We start from the raw sequence: 16,264 nt of genomic DNA, 5'->3' as shown, positions 1-16,264 counted from the left end.
TTTTTGCATGGCCGCGATCCTCGCACCGGCGTTAGCGGGTTGCCAGCTACCGGCGACTGCCGGTCTTCAGAGCAAAGAGCGGGTCCCACCGAAAGGAGACTCTGGAAATAGCCACCGACACCTGGCGGTGATTGGGAGGGTGTCGGGGAAAATAAGACATAAAGTCAAAAAATGAAGGGGCGTACAGGGAGGATTGCATGAGAAAGTGGACACGTATGAAACACGTGAAGGGACGGCCCTGTAGAAAAGGTGCCAGCTGGCGAGAAAGGTTTCTGGGTGCTGGGCCTGTTTATACGCGTAGGAGACACGTCAGGGGACGGCCCTGTAGAAAAGGTGCCAGCTGGTGAGAAAGGTTTCTGCTTATACACGTAGGAGACACGTGAGGGGACGGCCCTGTAGAAAAGGTGCCAACTGGCGAGTAAGGTTTCTTGGTGCTTTGCTTGCTTATTACTCAGTCATCATCTTCTTCTTCTTCTTCTGTTTGTTGTGTTGAAGCTTTTGAAGCTTTTTGGCTATGGCGGTCTTCTTCTGATGAAGCTTTTTTGGCTATAGCGGTCGTCTGCTGAAGCTTTCAAGCTTTTGGCTACCCGACTCCCTTGCCTTTGAAGCTTGTTCTTTTGACGCTTTGAAGCTTTTGGCTACGGTTTCCTGCGTACTTTGTTGTTTTGAAGCTTTGAAACTTTTGGCTATGGCGGTTTTCTGTTCACGCCTCGAAGCTTTTCGCTATGACGGTTCCCCTTCTCCACCCTTGCCTTTCCCTTCCCTGTCGCCTCTCCCCTAGCCACGCTCCTCCCCCCCTCTGCGCCTCTCCCCGTCCTTCCTTTAGTTGTAGCAATTGCACAACCAGCTCCCGCAGTGTCTGCAGCTCCTTTGAGATCGAGCCTCGCCACGCCTTGATAGCCGTACGAGCAAGCAAAAGAAGCCGAGGACGCGCTGCGATGTGGAGCCGTGGGAGGTCGGGATGATCCAGGACAGCGAAATGAAGACGTTGCTGGAGAGGCTCCAGCTTCGGTGGCTGCGATAGCAGTAGCAACAGCGAAATCGCAACGAAGAGGAGCAGGAAGGGGGAGAGATTGTGGCAGAGGAGAACAGACATTGAGAGAAGCGTAGCACTCACTGTAGCAGGTATGCCAGCATTGTCGTGGAAAGGGATTCGGGGCACTTGAAGCGAACGACAATGCAGCAGGAGGAGCAGCAGATGAAGCCGTTCTCGCCATAGCCGAAAAGATGGAGGTTTCTTCACCCGTGAGCTGCAGGAATACGCCATTGCAGTCTGGACCGACCTTTCCAACTGTTCCCTAACATCTCAATCGACAGTACTCTCAACGGACATCGCCTTCTCCATCGCTGCAGGGGCAAGAAGGAAGCCAACCAGCTGCGGAGTACCTGCCTGCGGTTCCTGCTTCTGCCCGTGAGCTGTTTTCCAATCTCGAAGTATGCATCTTCTCCATCTGATCGCCTTTCACAGCAACCCCGTTATCGGATTGCGCGCTCGCTCATTTTCCCTCACTTCCTCCCCCTGCACGTGAGCCCCCTGCGCTTGCAGAGCTCAACAAGCCTGCTCCAGGCGCTTCTTCTACCGTTTTCTGCATGCCTTGCTCACCATTCCAGCAGCGTCCGAGCTTCTTGAGATCGCTTTCGGCTCCTGCCATACGAAGTTGATCCTTGCTTCAAATCAACCCGTCCCGACGATCATGGTGTAGTATTGCACATCGTTTCGAACCATCTCGACACCCTCCAACATGCCGTTGCGAAAGGTATCCGGCAATGTGCCCATGCCGCGTCCCAGAGTTGCTAGCAAGTATCGCCTCCCCGTATTGAGTTTGCTCTTTGTCTCGGTCTTGACGCCGTTGGTCTTCTATGCACCATACGGTGGAAATGTCAGGTCTAGTTTCGGTAATGCCGCCACTTCTCTCCCATCAACTTTGAAGCTCCTTAGATCGTTCCGCATAATCCATTGACAGGGAGCCGTGGGACGTTGTTCTCATGAACGAAGTTTCTTTTTCCCGGCTCGCTGACCCTTGCTTTTGACTCGTGTCCTTGTTTTACAGGGCGAAAAGATTTTCCGGATGGATCGGCACACGCGGTACGAACTCTTCGGATTTCAGCTTTACCGTAATTTGTTCTCATTAGGCGAGCCAACGTAGCGTCTCTTGTGGATGTGGAAAGCTTTAGACCAGAAATCGCTGAGTATCTCGCTGACGCAGGTCCAGGAGCTTAGGAAGCTCAGTGCAGTTGAACAAATAGAGAACATGTTTCCAAAGGAGGTAGGCTTTTTATATTCAAAAGTTCGTATTGGAGAGTTCGGAATCAGAAAAAGCTTGCTTAAAAAAACGCTTGATCGCAGGCAAACTGAAACTAAATTGTCCGCAAATTTTCCATGGCTTTCAATCGTGAATCGCCCAGCAAGAAATCACAGAGTTCGTTACAGCTAAAGTGAAACGACAAATTAAAATTTGTTGACACCTGTGTTGAGCTGAATTTCTTTACTCCTGAGACTACTTCCGCATTTTCTTTGTTATTGTGTCAACAACGTAGCTTTTCTAAATCCGGAAGTTTTTTTCCGCTCCATGTCCTTATCTTGATAACTTAATGAGAAAGATCGATCGCTGTGGATTGGACCCTCCCACTTCTCTTGCCTGAGTCTAAATTTCATTCTCTTTGGTTTGACCAGGTGATTGATGTCATTCTATCCAACACAGATGATTCTGGACCTCTGAGCCTGAATGCGGTCAGCAGGAAAGATCTGTCATCCTCCTGGGTCATTGAAAATCCACTGGATGCGGGCTTCAATTCTATGCAGGTAGGTCGCAATTTTTGCAATTGCTCCCTGTATTTTGCACACGTGTCTTGAATTTGTGAAAGCCGTGATTTGTTCCCCACTATTGCAAAAAGGCGAATAATTCAGCCAAAGCGGAGGAAATGACTCATGCTGAAGTACAACTTAACGCAAAGATGGATGAGAAGGACCATGACGAAGAAAAAACAGCTTTACTGATTGAGGACAGTGAAGCTTTCAACAGCATCGAAGAGGCTGAAGACGAGGAAAGCTCAAATGCGATAACAGGTGGATTTGGGGATTTTATTTTCATGTTCACGGAAAAAAACTAAAGTAAAGGTATATAAAAGAGTAAGTAAAGTCATGTCTAACATTGCATTGCTGCTTGCAGCAGGGTCAATGCAAGATCCAGGAGGGTCGCAGGAAGATCCAGGACATACGCAAACTGATAAGCTGACCCCTGCTCAAAATGAAAGACGTGTATGTTCCAATTCCTCAGTTTTGGAGAACTAGTTGAATCATGTAAGGGGTTGGGCGATATATATAAAAAATGCGTTCGTATTTCGTATCTCCATCTTTTCACTTCTTTGGGGGTGGAACATTGTGAAATCCGGAACCGTTCACGTCTGCAGTAGTGCTCTTAGTTCTTACCTTGTTAAGAATGTGGAATAAGTACGCAACTTATTCAAGTACCAGCCAGCAACTACTTTGCAACCCGATTTTTGGGAGTCAATTGATTTTCTGCTCTCAGGTATTGAGGGTTAGCAGTCCCTCATCTTTGATGCTTTCATGCAGCAGATGAGAATAGAGAGGAAAGTGAAGAGACTGAGAGAGCTCACTCAACAGGATGAAGCAGCAGCTGCCAAGCTAGAGAAGCAGGCCATTGAACGAGCAAAGGAGGTTGACGACAGTGGTAGTGTCCTGAACAAGTACAGTATTTGGAGACGAGAAAATGATGAAAGCTCCGATTCGTTGGTGAGGTTAATGCGGGATCAGCTAATCATGGCAAGAGTATACACTAGTATTGCTCAATCGCACAACCACCCTCACATTTTGCGAGACTTGAGATTGCGTATAAAAGAGAGTCAGCGGACGCTTGGAGAAGCTAACGTTGACTCAGATCTGCCACGCAGGTAAGCTTTGCTGTTTGTATCCTTTAGCACTCCATTGGGATAAAAGAACGAGAGGGCCTTTTAAGGGTTGGCATTTTCTGTTACTTCTTCGGTTGCAAGAAGGAAAATTTTATCAGATTAAAACTACGAACATTTCCTGAAGATAACAGTTTATGCTTTGAGGAAGATGCTACGCACAGGTGACAATTTTGAAAGATTCAAATTGGTTTTTGGATCATGTCAAATGCATGCTTGTCTGCTAGGATGCAGTTCATATTCTATTCTTGGAACTATATCATGTACTCTAGTATGGGTTTGTACGTAGAGTAACATAGGTTTGTACCATGTCCGTTGATACTTTGGTACTGATGAGAGCTTAAGCATATCTCTTGTATTTTTAACTTTGGTGTTCCTTTTTCTTGTGGATAAACTGCCAAGTCATCTCTCCCACCCCATGATGCAAGGAGGACTTTTCCTCTCAGGTAAAGCCAGGTTACTTGCATCGTGGTTCCATCCCCTGGCATTTCCATGTTCCCAGAGAGTACAGGAGTGTCGATTTCTGCCTGCATTTCTCAGGAAGCTGGTGCGTCATTTGAAAAAGCAACTGGAAGTCTGGTGGGGCTAAACCCAGGAGTGTTTTCGTAGTCTTTACTAGGGGCACACTGTTCTTCCAAGGTACCATATCTGCTCAGGATATTTATACCTACAGATGAGGTCTCAGCCATTAATATTCTGTGTGCGCGAGCACGCGTACTATGTGTGCGCGTGCCTGCACACACTCAATCTCTCTCTCTCTCTCTCTGTGGATGCACGAGAGAGAGAGAGAGAGAGAGTAGTCTCCAAGGGACCAAAAGATCTATGAGAGACCGAAAAGATCAGATACAAAGACCTGCAGTGGAGCCACTAAATTCCAATCCCAAAATATCCCCTACTTACTAAATGAGCATCCAATCCCCAAAAACCCCTACTTACATCCGTTAAGAGGAGAAAGTCTAAAAGTTGTTTCACCAAAACAGCTTTCAAGTAGAACTTGAGTCTTGTACACATTGGATGCCATCAAGTAGTGTTAGTTTTTATTTTATTATGGGTGGTACTTATTGTTTTCTTCTCGTGTAGGATCTTGGTACATTTCTAATGAAGCAAATAGAGAATTTGCAACAATCATTTGGTTCAAGTGATAAAGGACATGAAAGACAAAGCAATGAACTAGAATATTATAATCTACAACAGTCATAGTCTTTATGTAGGTCAGACATATCGTACTACTTTCATGAGTTTTCAAGAGCATGTTAGGTAGTAGGGAAGCTAGGAAAGCTCATAAAAAAGATTCTTTGATTGGAGATTTGAAACCTTCATATGCAGCAATGACAAAATCTGGTTTTTAATCCTTTTGTTGTTTTCCTATGGAGCATATTGAAGGAGAATTTGGCTAACTAAAATAAATTTTTCTAGGCAGCTAGGCCTCTAGAAGCTTTTTGGATGAGAACGTGCATACCTTTTTCCCAAAGGTTTTAATTTAGAAGGAAAGTCTGCTCACCACAAGAGTAAAAAGGCTAACTACACTCCTTAAGAGAGCATGGAATGCAACTCTGAGGATGACCCTTCGACACTGAGAGCTGACTCACGAATGCTTGAGAAACAACCCAATTTTGACCAAGGTTGTGTGAGTGAGAGAGGTGAAGGGAGGACAGAATCTGAGAGATATGGAGCTTGAGAAAACTGTGTGAAAGCTGAGAGATGTGGAGCTAAAAAGAGCTAAGAAAGAGCTGAAAACTGGAAAACGAAAGCTGAGCTGCTGAAACAGAATCCCAAACCTCTACTCCGAGCCCGGGTTGTGCTGCTGCGTAGACAGCCTCTTGGAATCACCCAAGCGACTTCTAAGCATGCTGCTATCCTTAGGAATTTTGGAGGGGCTAGAGGCTGCTCTGGGGCTGGAGGAGGCTGAACTGTGGAGGAGCCGAGTGAGGAATGAGGCTGCAAGCTCCCATTTAAATAAGGGGCCGGAGGGGCTTGGTTGGCTGGCCCAACCAGCCTAAAATAGCAGACTAGCCAGTCAGCTGGTTGGCCCTCAAAACTAGCCCTCCAGGCTGCCTAGGGAGGGGCAGAAGGCAGCCGATAAAAGGTGCCTTCTCCCAGCCCTTTTCTGTTGATGTGGAGCTGCGTCAGGGGGCCCTTTGGGGTTCCCATCTTGGCTGCTCCTGTCCTCTTCTCTTGGTCCATCCCTTCAGGGCCCTTCTGGGCTCCTATCCTAGGCTGAGACCTAGACCTAGCTAAATCCTAAGAGGAAAACAATAACCTATTGAGTTCTCCAGTGGATACCTATGAACAAGGACTGATCTAAGGCTTGAGAGAGTGACCTACGTAGTCGTGCTTGGGCCCTGACTGTCTCTGGACTTGGGATCACAATGGGATCACGGCATACGACAAAATCACCTAGAATAAGGATCTAGTAGCACTTGTTGATGTAGCCAGTTTTCATAGTCATAATCCAAGTGCAGGGGTGCATGTGTCATTCCTTCTTCTTAACTTAGTGGTAAATGCATGGTCTCCAAGTAGTCTACCAATATCTATGGGAACTCTAAACCGCTTCATGGGTCCCTCGATCTCGGAACTTCGTGTAGGATTCGCCCTGACCCATGCTTCCAAGTTCCATTTGTGGAGGAGAATCTTCTCTGACTTTATAACTCTGCATCATCGATCACTTTGGGTTGCTGCTCATCTGTAATATCACTGAGTGTTGGGCCGATATAAAGTTCCAACCACAAGATGTGAAAAACATTGTGTATTGTCCAATTGTTTGCAGTCGCAACTTCATGGAGACGTCGTCGATCTGCTTAATGATGGGGAAGGGTCCAAAACTTATGAAGGAGAGCTTGGAAGCATCACTTGCCCACCTTTGCTTAATAATCCTTAGATAAACCAAATCACCCTCTTTATAGTTGACATCTTGATCTGGACTTGTTGGCTTGGCATGTGTACGCTGCTTGCGCTTTAGCAAGGCGGTCTTTAACTAACTTCGTGATCTCTGCCATGGATTTTGTAGTTTTATTGGCTTTGAGAGACATTGAGATAAGCCTGGTGAGAAGTGAAGAAACCTCCTGCCAAAGTTGCTTCATACGGTGTACAATACACTATGGCCTATTGTTAGAAATGACCCAACAGAGGGTACGCACAGCGGAAGACTGATAGTAATGCCCAAGAGCTCACACAGTGTGTGTGTGGGGTGTGGAATCACAAACTTCTTTACTTAATGTGCATCACATAGATGTGCAGACTCATCAATAGACAATGAACCAGCCAGATATAGAAGACCCAAAATAATATATTTCCAACCAAAGCTATGGACACAATACAAAAGAGATAGATCCACAGTCCCACCAATGGTGTGGTCCTCTGATCTTAACACAAGGTACTTCTCCTATCTGCCGGCTATCTCTAGACTCGAGTCCGCGTGCTCCTTGTCGAGCTTCTGTAGACTTGGTCACCGTGCCTTGATCTCTACACCTTGCTGCCCTGAATGTCAGCCTAGGTGTGCAGCCCTAACTCAGCTTGTCTGCAGCTCGTCAGCCTCCTATACACCTCCTGGATGTAGGCCCTATAGGTGCTGATCTGCTGCTCCAGTCTGCTGAGGCTAGTCTGCTGAGGCTCTGCTGCTCCAGATGATAATTTATGAGGGCTGGAGGCCCTCCTTTTATAGGCCTAGGGGCCTGTCATAAAAACCGACCAGTCAGCTTCATACTGGCCAACCAGTATGTCCAGCCCTTTAAGGGCTCTAAAACTGGGGCCCTTTGGCCCACACTTCTAGGGCCTTTGGCCCTCCAATTTAGGCAAGGGCCCAGCCCTATAGAAGGCATGCCACTGCCCACTAGCAGCCCCATTTGCTGCTCCACCTGGCCTCCATGTGGCCGACCCAATCTGCTGGTCTGCCCCGCCCTTCTGTGCCATCTCCTCTGCCAGACAGCCTGCCACGAAGGCACCTTCAGCCTGCCTATGCCGCCACGTGTGCGCCTCTTTTGCAGGCCCATGGATTCCTGCTTTGACAGCTGCCCACATGGCAGACTGTGTGCTGCCCATGTGGCAGCCTCTGCCCTTTCTGTGTGCTGCCCATGTGGCAGCCCCAGTATCCCCTGGTCTACCTCCCCTATGCTCTCCTCATATGGTGGCTTACAGATGGGGAGGTGACCTTTCCAACACCCCCTCTCACCGACACATCTCGGCCCAATGCCAAAGCGTTGATGATGATGCTCCAATAACTCCCTGGTCATAGTCCTCTGGAACATTTCGGTGTCAAAATCTTTTCTTGGCTTTTCATCCAGTGGCTCCTACTACCAAGTCTGGTTCCGCTTTCGCACACCATCCTGATGTGAAGATAGTGGGAGAGAGGGAAGGATTCTCACTTGCGGCTTTCTCACATACACAATGGGGGAATACACACAAAGGTAGAGGCTGAAAACAGTTTTTCTCTTCTTAGTTGTGAAAGCCAAAAGAACTCTAGTACAAAGAAATAGAAGAACCCTATATGTGGGTCTCAAACCAAACTCAGCTAACTAAGGTGGCATACTAAGTGAGCCACGAACTAGAGTAGATAAGGATAGCTGTCATCCAGCTATTATTCATGGACGGTATACCAACCGCATCTGCAGCTAACAAGTCAGTGACATAAATGCAGAATGGTCACCCTGGGATATCACGAGTGGAGCTCGATATCTCTTCATTATGTAAACTGTTGTAGCAACTGCTTCAGCCCAATAATAATCTAGAAGGTCTTTTTCATTTAGCATGGCCCGAGATATCTCTCCAATATGTCTGTTTTTTCTTTCTGCAAGTCCATTTTGCCGTGGGGTATGAATATTGCTGCTTTATGCCATGCTCTTGCAGGAACCTTGCAAACTCATTTGAGAGGTACTCTCCCCCTCCATCTGACCTTAGGCATTTTATTTACAAGCCTGTTTCTTTTTCAACCATAGCTTTAAAAGCTTTAAAGTGCCCAAACACTTCACTTTTCTTTTTCATAAAATACATCCAAACTTTTCTGCTGTAGTCATCAATAAAGTGATAAAATAATGACAGCTTCCAATAGATGCAGCTTTAGTAGTCCACACATCAGAGTGGATTAATTCCAATGGCTTCTTACTCTCTTGAACATGCCTAGGAAATGGTTTCCTTGCCTGTTTTTCAAATTGACAGGCTTCACATACCTTATGCATTTCTGCAACCTTGAATTTAGGCAATCCTGTAATAATATTTTGGGCCTGCATTGATTTAAGTCGCTGTACATTAACATGACCAATGCGTTTATGCCAGATATCAATATCTGCAACTACACCGGTTCCATGTGCAAACATTGCTGCACTCAATTCAGGCATGTCCGCATCCAACGTAAACATCCTGCCCTTCTTCTTTCCTTTTGCTATCAAGCGACCGTTATTTTTCATATCCTCAACAAAGCATCCATGAGGATTAAATCTGACTTGCAAGCCCTGCTCAACCATTTGACCAACAGAAACTAGGTTCTTGGTAATGTTCAGTACATGAAATACATCAAACAGATATTTCTTTTTCCCATCCTGCATAGACAAAGGAATCTTACCAATCTGCACAATAGGATGTGCAGTATCATCGCCAGTCTCCACAAATCCTGGTGTTTCCATTTTTCTTGCATCCTGCATCCATTTTGCATGACATGTCATGTGGTTTGACGCACCTGAGTCAACATACCACACATCATTTCTTTCTTCTGCACTTGTCACAGAATTGGTCATGTGTTGCACCATAAATAGATGCTCATTTCTGTCATCACCGTGTCTACTAGAAGATGCATAATTGCCTTGCTGCAATTTTCCATTCATAATGTCATTCTGCTTTTTGTAGCAGTCTTTAGCCATATGACCCATTTTACCACAATAGTAGCATTCAACATTGCTGTTTGCATTTTGGTCTCTCTGCCATCCACCACGACCTCTTTGGCTCCCCCTGCCTCTAGAGTTACCACGTCCTCCTCCAAAGGACTGGTTTTCTTGGGTTTGCTACATATTCGGATTTCTACCACGGCCTCCAGATCGGCCTCCTCTACCTTTGCCTCTACCTGTTCCAGCATTTGAGTAGAAGACAGTTTCTTTTGAAGTTCCTCCTGAAGAAGATGTACCACCATTTCTCTGCTCTTCAGAAATTAGAAGAGCAAACAACTCCTCAAAATCAGGAAATTTTTCACAGACGGCAATGGATGTCCGGAACTGTGCATAATCCTTTCTTAGATCATTCAAGGTCACAGAAACTAGATCATCTTCCACTGGCGACCCAATGGAAGCAAGTGCATCTGCAATTTTCTTCACCTTCATGTGGTAGTCATTGATGCTCATATTTTCTCTCTGCACATTGTGTAACTCCTGCTTGAGCTCCTGCTTGAGCTGCATTTTCCTGGCTTGCGTATTTGTGCTGTACATTTTTGCGAAAGTATCCCATGCCTTCTTTGGCGTACTTGCATCCTGAATATGCACAATCATAGAATCCGAAATACTGATAGAAAGCCATTACATAACTTTTCTGGCTCTCTCATGCCATCCTTTAAATGCCTGCATTTCCTGTTGATTGGGAACATTAGGAAGAACTGGTTCTTCTTCATTTCTTGTAATGAACTCCCAATAGCCTTTTTCCATAAGGAAATTCGTCATTATAAACTTCCATGTTTGGAAGTTGTTCTTGTCAAGCTTTTCAGTGACAATCTGTAAAAGAGAATCAGATGCCATTGCAGAACACTGCAAAATATTGTCACTGCAAAAAACACAGCTTTTACCTCACACGAGCAGATCTGCAAAACTGATGAAAGTGGTATTTGACCACACAGTCACTTGCTAGTGACGATTTTGCATCAACAGGCAACAAGGATGATTCTGCAACTCCCAATATCTCTGCGCACAGGCATACGATGCAATTTCTGCGGTAACTTTTCACCGACCTGCAGAGCAGTGGTCGCACAGCAAAAACCGGACCTTTTTCGGAGTGCCTGCGAAGAACTTCTGCCTTCAAAACGGGCCCTGAAATAGTCTCGAATCAGAAAAATAAAGTCACCGAGGACTTTGCCCTCACCCGCAGCATATACTGTCCTCTCGTCACACCGCGAAGGGTGTCTCAATCTGAGACAGTGCACTCTTGCACTTCTAGCTGTGCTACCTGCAGAGATTTGCTCCCAAACTCGAAAAAGAAAAGCAACACTGGTCCTCTTACCAGGACACCGCGAACTTGGTTTGCTTTCTTGAGCTCCTTACCACGAACCAAGCTCTAATACCATGTGAAGATAGTGGGAGAGAGGGAAGGAGTCTCACTTGCGGCTTTCTCACATACACAATAGGGGAATACACACAAAGGTGGAGGCTGAAAATAGTTTTCCTCTTCTTAGTTGTGAAAGCCAAAATAACTCTAGTACAAAGAAATAGAAGAACCCTATATGTGGGTCTCAAACCAAACTCAGCTAACTAAGGTCGCATACTAACTGAGCCACGAACTATAAGGATAGCTGTCATCCAGCTATTATTCATGGGCGGTGTACCAACCGCATCTGCAGCTAACAAGTTGATGACATAAATGCACAATGGTCACCCTGGGATATCATGAGTGGAGCTCGATATCTCAACACCTGGTACATAGGTCCATCTTTGGTAGCACCTCCTGGCACCACCTCCTTCAGTCACATTCTTGCCTTCGAACTCGAGCAATCCAGTCGTCACGATCTTCTAGTTGTCCCCCTCATAATGAGTGAACAACCTGGAGTCTTCCAGGCATCATGCTCCGAGGGTTTGTTTCAACTTGTCCTTCCTTTGGCAAGGTCTGCAACCAATGAATATTTCTAGATAACCTGTATCGAGAACTCTCGCTGAGTTGTCAAGCAGGTACTCTTCTGGCTTCAGTACTCTTTATCCATCATCTTCTAGCAATCTGCGTCTGAGATTTGAAGAAGCAACCATACTTCCCTTCACCTTCGAAGAAGGCTAATTCCTTCCAATCTCGTATCTCCTGAGAAAATTGAAGAGCAGAGTCTGTCCAAAGCATGCTATAAAGGCTCAAATGCAAAATATCAAGTACATACGAGACTGTTGTACTGCCTGTGTGTTTGCTCTGAAGGCAAACCCTGTTCCTCATCGAGGCACCCACCAAAAGCCTGTGTAATCCTTTACTGTCCCCTTCTGAAGTACAGCATCCATCTGACCATGAGACCCCAAGGCCCTTCATGGAATGGAATCCACTCTCGTGTCAGTGTCAACAGCCATGCACTTAGAAGATGCCAAGTGCTCCATGCTGTCCTTCACCTTCATAAAGGCATCTGACTCCTCGTCGACCCACATCTCTATGTCAGACATTCTCACTGTGATTTCTTGGTCAACATATCTGACCTCCGTAACACTCGATGATGTCATCAGGAACAACTCTTTGATTACCACATTTGCTTTGGCCTCTCCCTCTGAATTTGAGTTAGACTCCTTTTTGTTTTTCTGATCCGCCTTTTTCTTTCTGCAATCCTTTGCAAAATGTCTTGGCGTATCACAGTAGAAGCACTTCTTCTTCTGCTTTCTTTTAGAAGTCTCCTTGTCGTCAGAGTCGTCTTTCTTGGACTTGACACCTTTAGGCTTACCCTTTCCTTTGCCAGCGTAATGCTTCGCCAGCATTGCCTTGTCATCTTTGTCCTCATTGTAGAGCTTCTCCTGAGCGTCCTCCTATAGCAATAATTGACCCAACTTCTCAAACGTTAGAGGTTTGGTCCTCTGTCCTGCTGTCATAGTCGTAACAAAGCTCTTGAAACTTCGAGGTAGTCTCCTTAGTACCATTAAAGCCAAATGGCATGAGTCTATCTTTTGACCAATTGCTACCAGCTGATCCCTCACCACCTTGATCTTCGTCAAGTGGCTATGTATTGTATCTCCTTCCATATCAAGATTGTAGAGTTGATGCTGAAGAAGCAAAATCCGGGAGGTGTTGTCTGTCTCGTATAGATCCTTCAGAGTGACCCACGCCTCTACTGACATCTCGGCCATCTGGATATGTGAAAGAACAGAGTCCGCCATAGTCCCTATGATTAATACTAGGGCATGGGCATCTCTGTCTTCCCAAGCTTCGAGCTCCTCTCTGTCTACTGCCATGACTATCTCCCCTTGCCTGTCCACCATGTCCTTCGGCTTCGCCTCCGCTCCCGTGGTCAGCTTCCACAACTTCCGAGCCACTAAATGACTGCGGATTGGGTAGTTGGTCCCGTCCAATTTTCTTGACTCTCCAAAGTTAGGGATAGTGAATGAGAGGAAACTGGGGGAGGAGGAAGGGAGAGCAAGGGCTGAAGAGGCTGTAGGGGTCGACATCTCTGCTGTTATACCACACAGCAAAGTCAACCAAACTCAATTTTTAGTAGACCATAACTCTGAACCCACTTGACTGAATCTGAGTCACCCTCCTTCTCACAAGGGCACAATCCTCTAGTCGTGGAAGTCGATTCCCTAGAGCTTCTGAATCAGGTTTGTCCTTCAACAAGGTCCCTGCCTTCAGGCTCCCACACCTGGGAGCCTCCTACTTGGGCTTTGATACCATGTTAGAAATGACCCAACAGAGGGTACGCACAGTGGAAGACTGATAGTAATGCCCAGAAGCTCACACAATGTGCGTGTGGGGTGTGGAATCACAAACTTCTTTACTTAATGTGCATCACATAGATGTGCAGACTCATCAATAGACAATGAACCAGCCAGATATAGAAGACACCAAAATAATATATTTCCGTCCAAAGCTATGGACTCAATACGAAAGAGATAGATCCACAGTCCCACCAATGGTGTGGTCCTCTGATCTTACCACAAGGTACTTCTCCTATCTGTTGGAAAGGTCACCTCCCCATCTGTAAGCCCCCAAATGAGGAGTGCGTGGGGGAGGGAGACCTAAAGCAAGATGTGCCCAAACAGACATTACCTGGATGTGTGGATCTGGGACAGATCTGGAGCATTCATGGTTGGTGGGGTATCCCAAGGATGAAAGGTTGCATCAGGAGCAGCTCATGTGCAGGAAGATGGCGGGGACACAGTGTCTTGGATCAGGCCTGGCATGAGGCACTCAGTGGACTGCAGCAGGACCCTATGAAAGGCGCGCTGACATCAGCATGTGTACGGAGCAGGGTACAAAGCTGTACGGATCTGTACGGGCTGCTGCAGGGCAGTGTACGGAAGAGGTACGGCCAGGACAAGGCGCCGGCAAAGGGCTGCAGCAAGGCACAGTATAGTGGGGGTCTATGGGCAGGTATACAGCCTGCAGCAGGGTCTCCAGCAGCAGAAAAGGGGAGTCTAGCAGCAGCCCAAAATGGCCTGGCTAGGGCCCTTATATAGGGCTGGTTGGGCTGAGCCAACCAGGTCGGTTGGGCCAGCCAACCTGGTCTGTCCAGTCGGCCCAGTCAGGGCAGACTGGTCGGGTTTTTTGACAGGCCTCTAGGCCTATAAAAGGAGGGGCTTCATGCCCCATTAAATCATCCAACTATCCAGCAGTTCAAGGAGCAGACAGGAGCAGCCAGGAGCTACTCCCTTGGGCCTCACACTGGGGGTGAAGGAGAGTTGAAGGTGAGCTGCAGACTGAATTCCCTAGAGGCTGGACCTTGGCTGTCTTCTAGGGCAGCAAGGTGTTGTGATCATCGTACCTTCTGGAGCAACCATTCACAAGCAGGTTGGAGCAGTGGAACAGGGATCTGTGTGCTGCAGACAAAGGTTGGCAGCGGCTGCCCACCTAGGCTGATTCACAGGCAGTAAGGTGGAGAAGAACACATTGGACGGAAAGTCTACAGAAGCTCCAGGTGGAGCACGCGGGCTCGAGTCTAGAGATAGCCAGCAGATAGGAGAAGGACCTTGTGTGGTAAGATTAGAGGACCACATCATTGGTGGGACTCTGGATCTGTCTCTTTTGTATTGTGTCCATAGTTCTGGACGGAAATATATATTTTGGTGGTTTCTCTATCTGATTGTCTCATTGTCTATTGATGAGTCTGCACACCTATTGTATGCACATAAGTAAAGAAGTTTGTGATTCCACACCCCACACTGTGTGAGCTCCTGGGCATTACTATAAGTCTTCCGCTGTGCGTGTACCCTCTGTTGGGTATTTTCTAACATGGTATCAGAGCCCAAGTAGGAGGCTCACTGGTGTGGGAGCTTGAAGGCAGGGACCTTGCTGAAGGACGACCCTGATTCAGAAGCTCTTGGGAATCGACTTCCACGACTGGAGGATTGTGCCCTTGCGAGAAGGACGGTGACTCAGGTTCAGTCAGGTGCGTTTAAAGTTCGCAGTCCAGGTGATCTGGAGATGTACTTTTGTTGCAGACCTTGCCAAAGGAAGGACGGGTTGAAACAGACCCTCAGAGCATGGTGCCTGGAAGACTCCAGGTTGTTCAGTCATTATGAGGGGGACAACTAGAAGATCGTGGAGGCTGGGTTGCTCGAATTCAAAAGCAGGAATGTGACGGAAGGGGGTGCCAGGAGGTGCTACCAAAGATGGACCTGTGTACCAAGATGGTGTGTGGAAGCGGAACCGGACCTGGTGGAGCAAGAGCCACTGGATGAAAAGCCAGGAAAAGATTTCGACATCGAAAGGTTCCAGAGGACTACAACCAGGGAGTTACTGGAGCATCGTCATTGACGTGTTGGCATTGGGCCGAGATGTGTCGGTGAGAGGGGGTGTTGGAAAGGTCACCTCCCCATCTGTAAGCCCCCAAATGAGGAGTGCGTGGGGGAGGGAGACCTAGGGCAAGATGTGCCCAAAGAGAGATTACCTTGATGTGTGGATCTGGGACAGATCTGGAGCATTCATGGTTGGTGGGGTATCCCAAGGATGAAAGGTTGCATCAGGAGCAGCTCATGTGCAGGAAGATGGCGGGAACACAGTGTCTTGGATCAGGCCTGGCATGAGGCACTCAGTGGACTGCAGCAGGACCCTATGAAAGGTGCGCTGACATCAGCATGTGTACGGAGCAGGGTACAAAGCTGTACGGATCTGTACAGGCTGCTGCAGGGCAGTGTACGGAAGAGGTACGGCCAGGACAAGGCGCCGTCAAAGGGCTGCAGCAAGGCTGGACCTTGGCTGTCTTCTAGGGCAGCAAGGTGTTGTGATCATCATACCTTCTGGAGCAGCCATTCACAAGCAGGTTGGAGCAGTGGAACAGGGATGTGTGTGCTGCAGACAAAGCTTGGCAGCGGCTGCCCACCTAGGCTGATTCACAGGCAGTAAGGTGGAGAAGAACACACTGGATGGAAAGTCTACAGAAGCTCCAGGTGGAGCACGCGGGCTCGAGTCTAGAGATAGCCGGCAGATAGGAGGAGGACCTTGTGGTAAGAATAGAGGACCACATCATTGGTGGGAC

At 47.3% G+C, this 16,264-nt stretch overlaps 1 protein-coding gene across 5 annotated transcripts in view; it reads left to right on the top strand.

Moving 5' to 3' along the window:
• The first annotated feature begins 496 nt into the window (after window positions 1-496).
• The window catches only part of LOC147885999 (polygalacturonate 4-alpha-galacturonosyltransferase-like), a 33,425-nt gene continuing 17,657 nt past the window's right edge, over window positions 497-16,264 (top strand). The window contains exons 1-7 of one of the 5 annotated variants that reach the window (XM_087396489.1): window positions 497-1,896; window positions 2,052-2,086; window positions 2,208-2,267; window positions 2,675-2,803; window positions 2,896-3,067; window positions 3,174-3,259; window positions 3,626-3,912. In XM_087396489.1, the coding sequence (XP_087252615.1) occupies window positions 1,743-1,896; window positions 2,052-2,086; window positions 2,208-2,267; window positions 2,675-2,803; window positions 2,896-3,067; window positions 3,174-3,259; window positions 3,626-3,912 (923 nt within the window). In that variant the 5' untranslated portion in view covers window positions 497-1,742. Of the gene's footprint in view, window positions 1,897-2,051; window positions 2,087-2,207; window positions 2,268-2,674; window positions 2,804-2,895; window positions 3,068-3,170; window positions 3,260-3,574; window positions 3,913-16,264 lie in introns of all 5 variants that reach the window. The other 4 variants (XM_087396487.1, XM_087396485.1, XM_087396486.1 and 1 more) reach the window with 4 other exon arrangements.

This window comes from Dipteris shenzhenensis, chromosome 25, assembly GCF_047967505.1.
Source record: "Dipteris shenzhenensis isolate YYH24624 ecotype China chromosome 25, Dip_SZ_1.0, whole genome shotgun sequence".
Lineage (NCBI taxonomy): Eukaryota > Viridiplantae > Streptophyta > Polypodiopsida > Gleicheniales > Dipteridaceae > Dipteris > Dipteris shenzhenensis.
The sequence above is the reverse complement of the archived record's forward strand: the minus strand, read 5'-3'. Positions and strand labels throughout refer to the sequence as shown.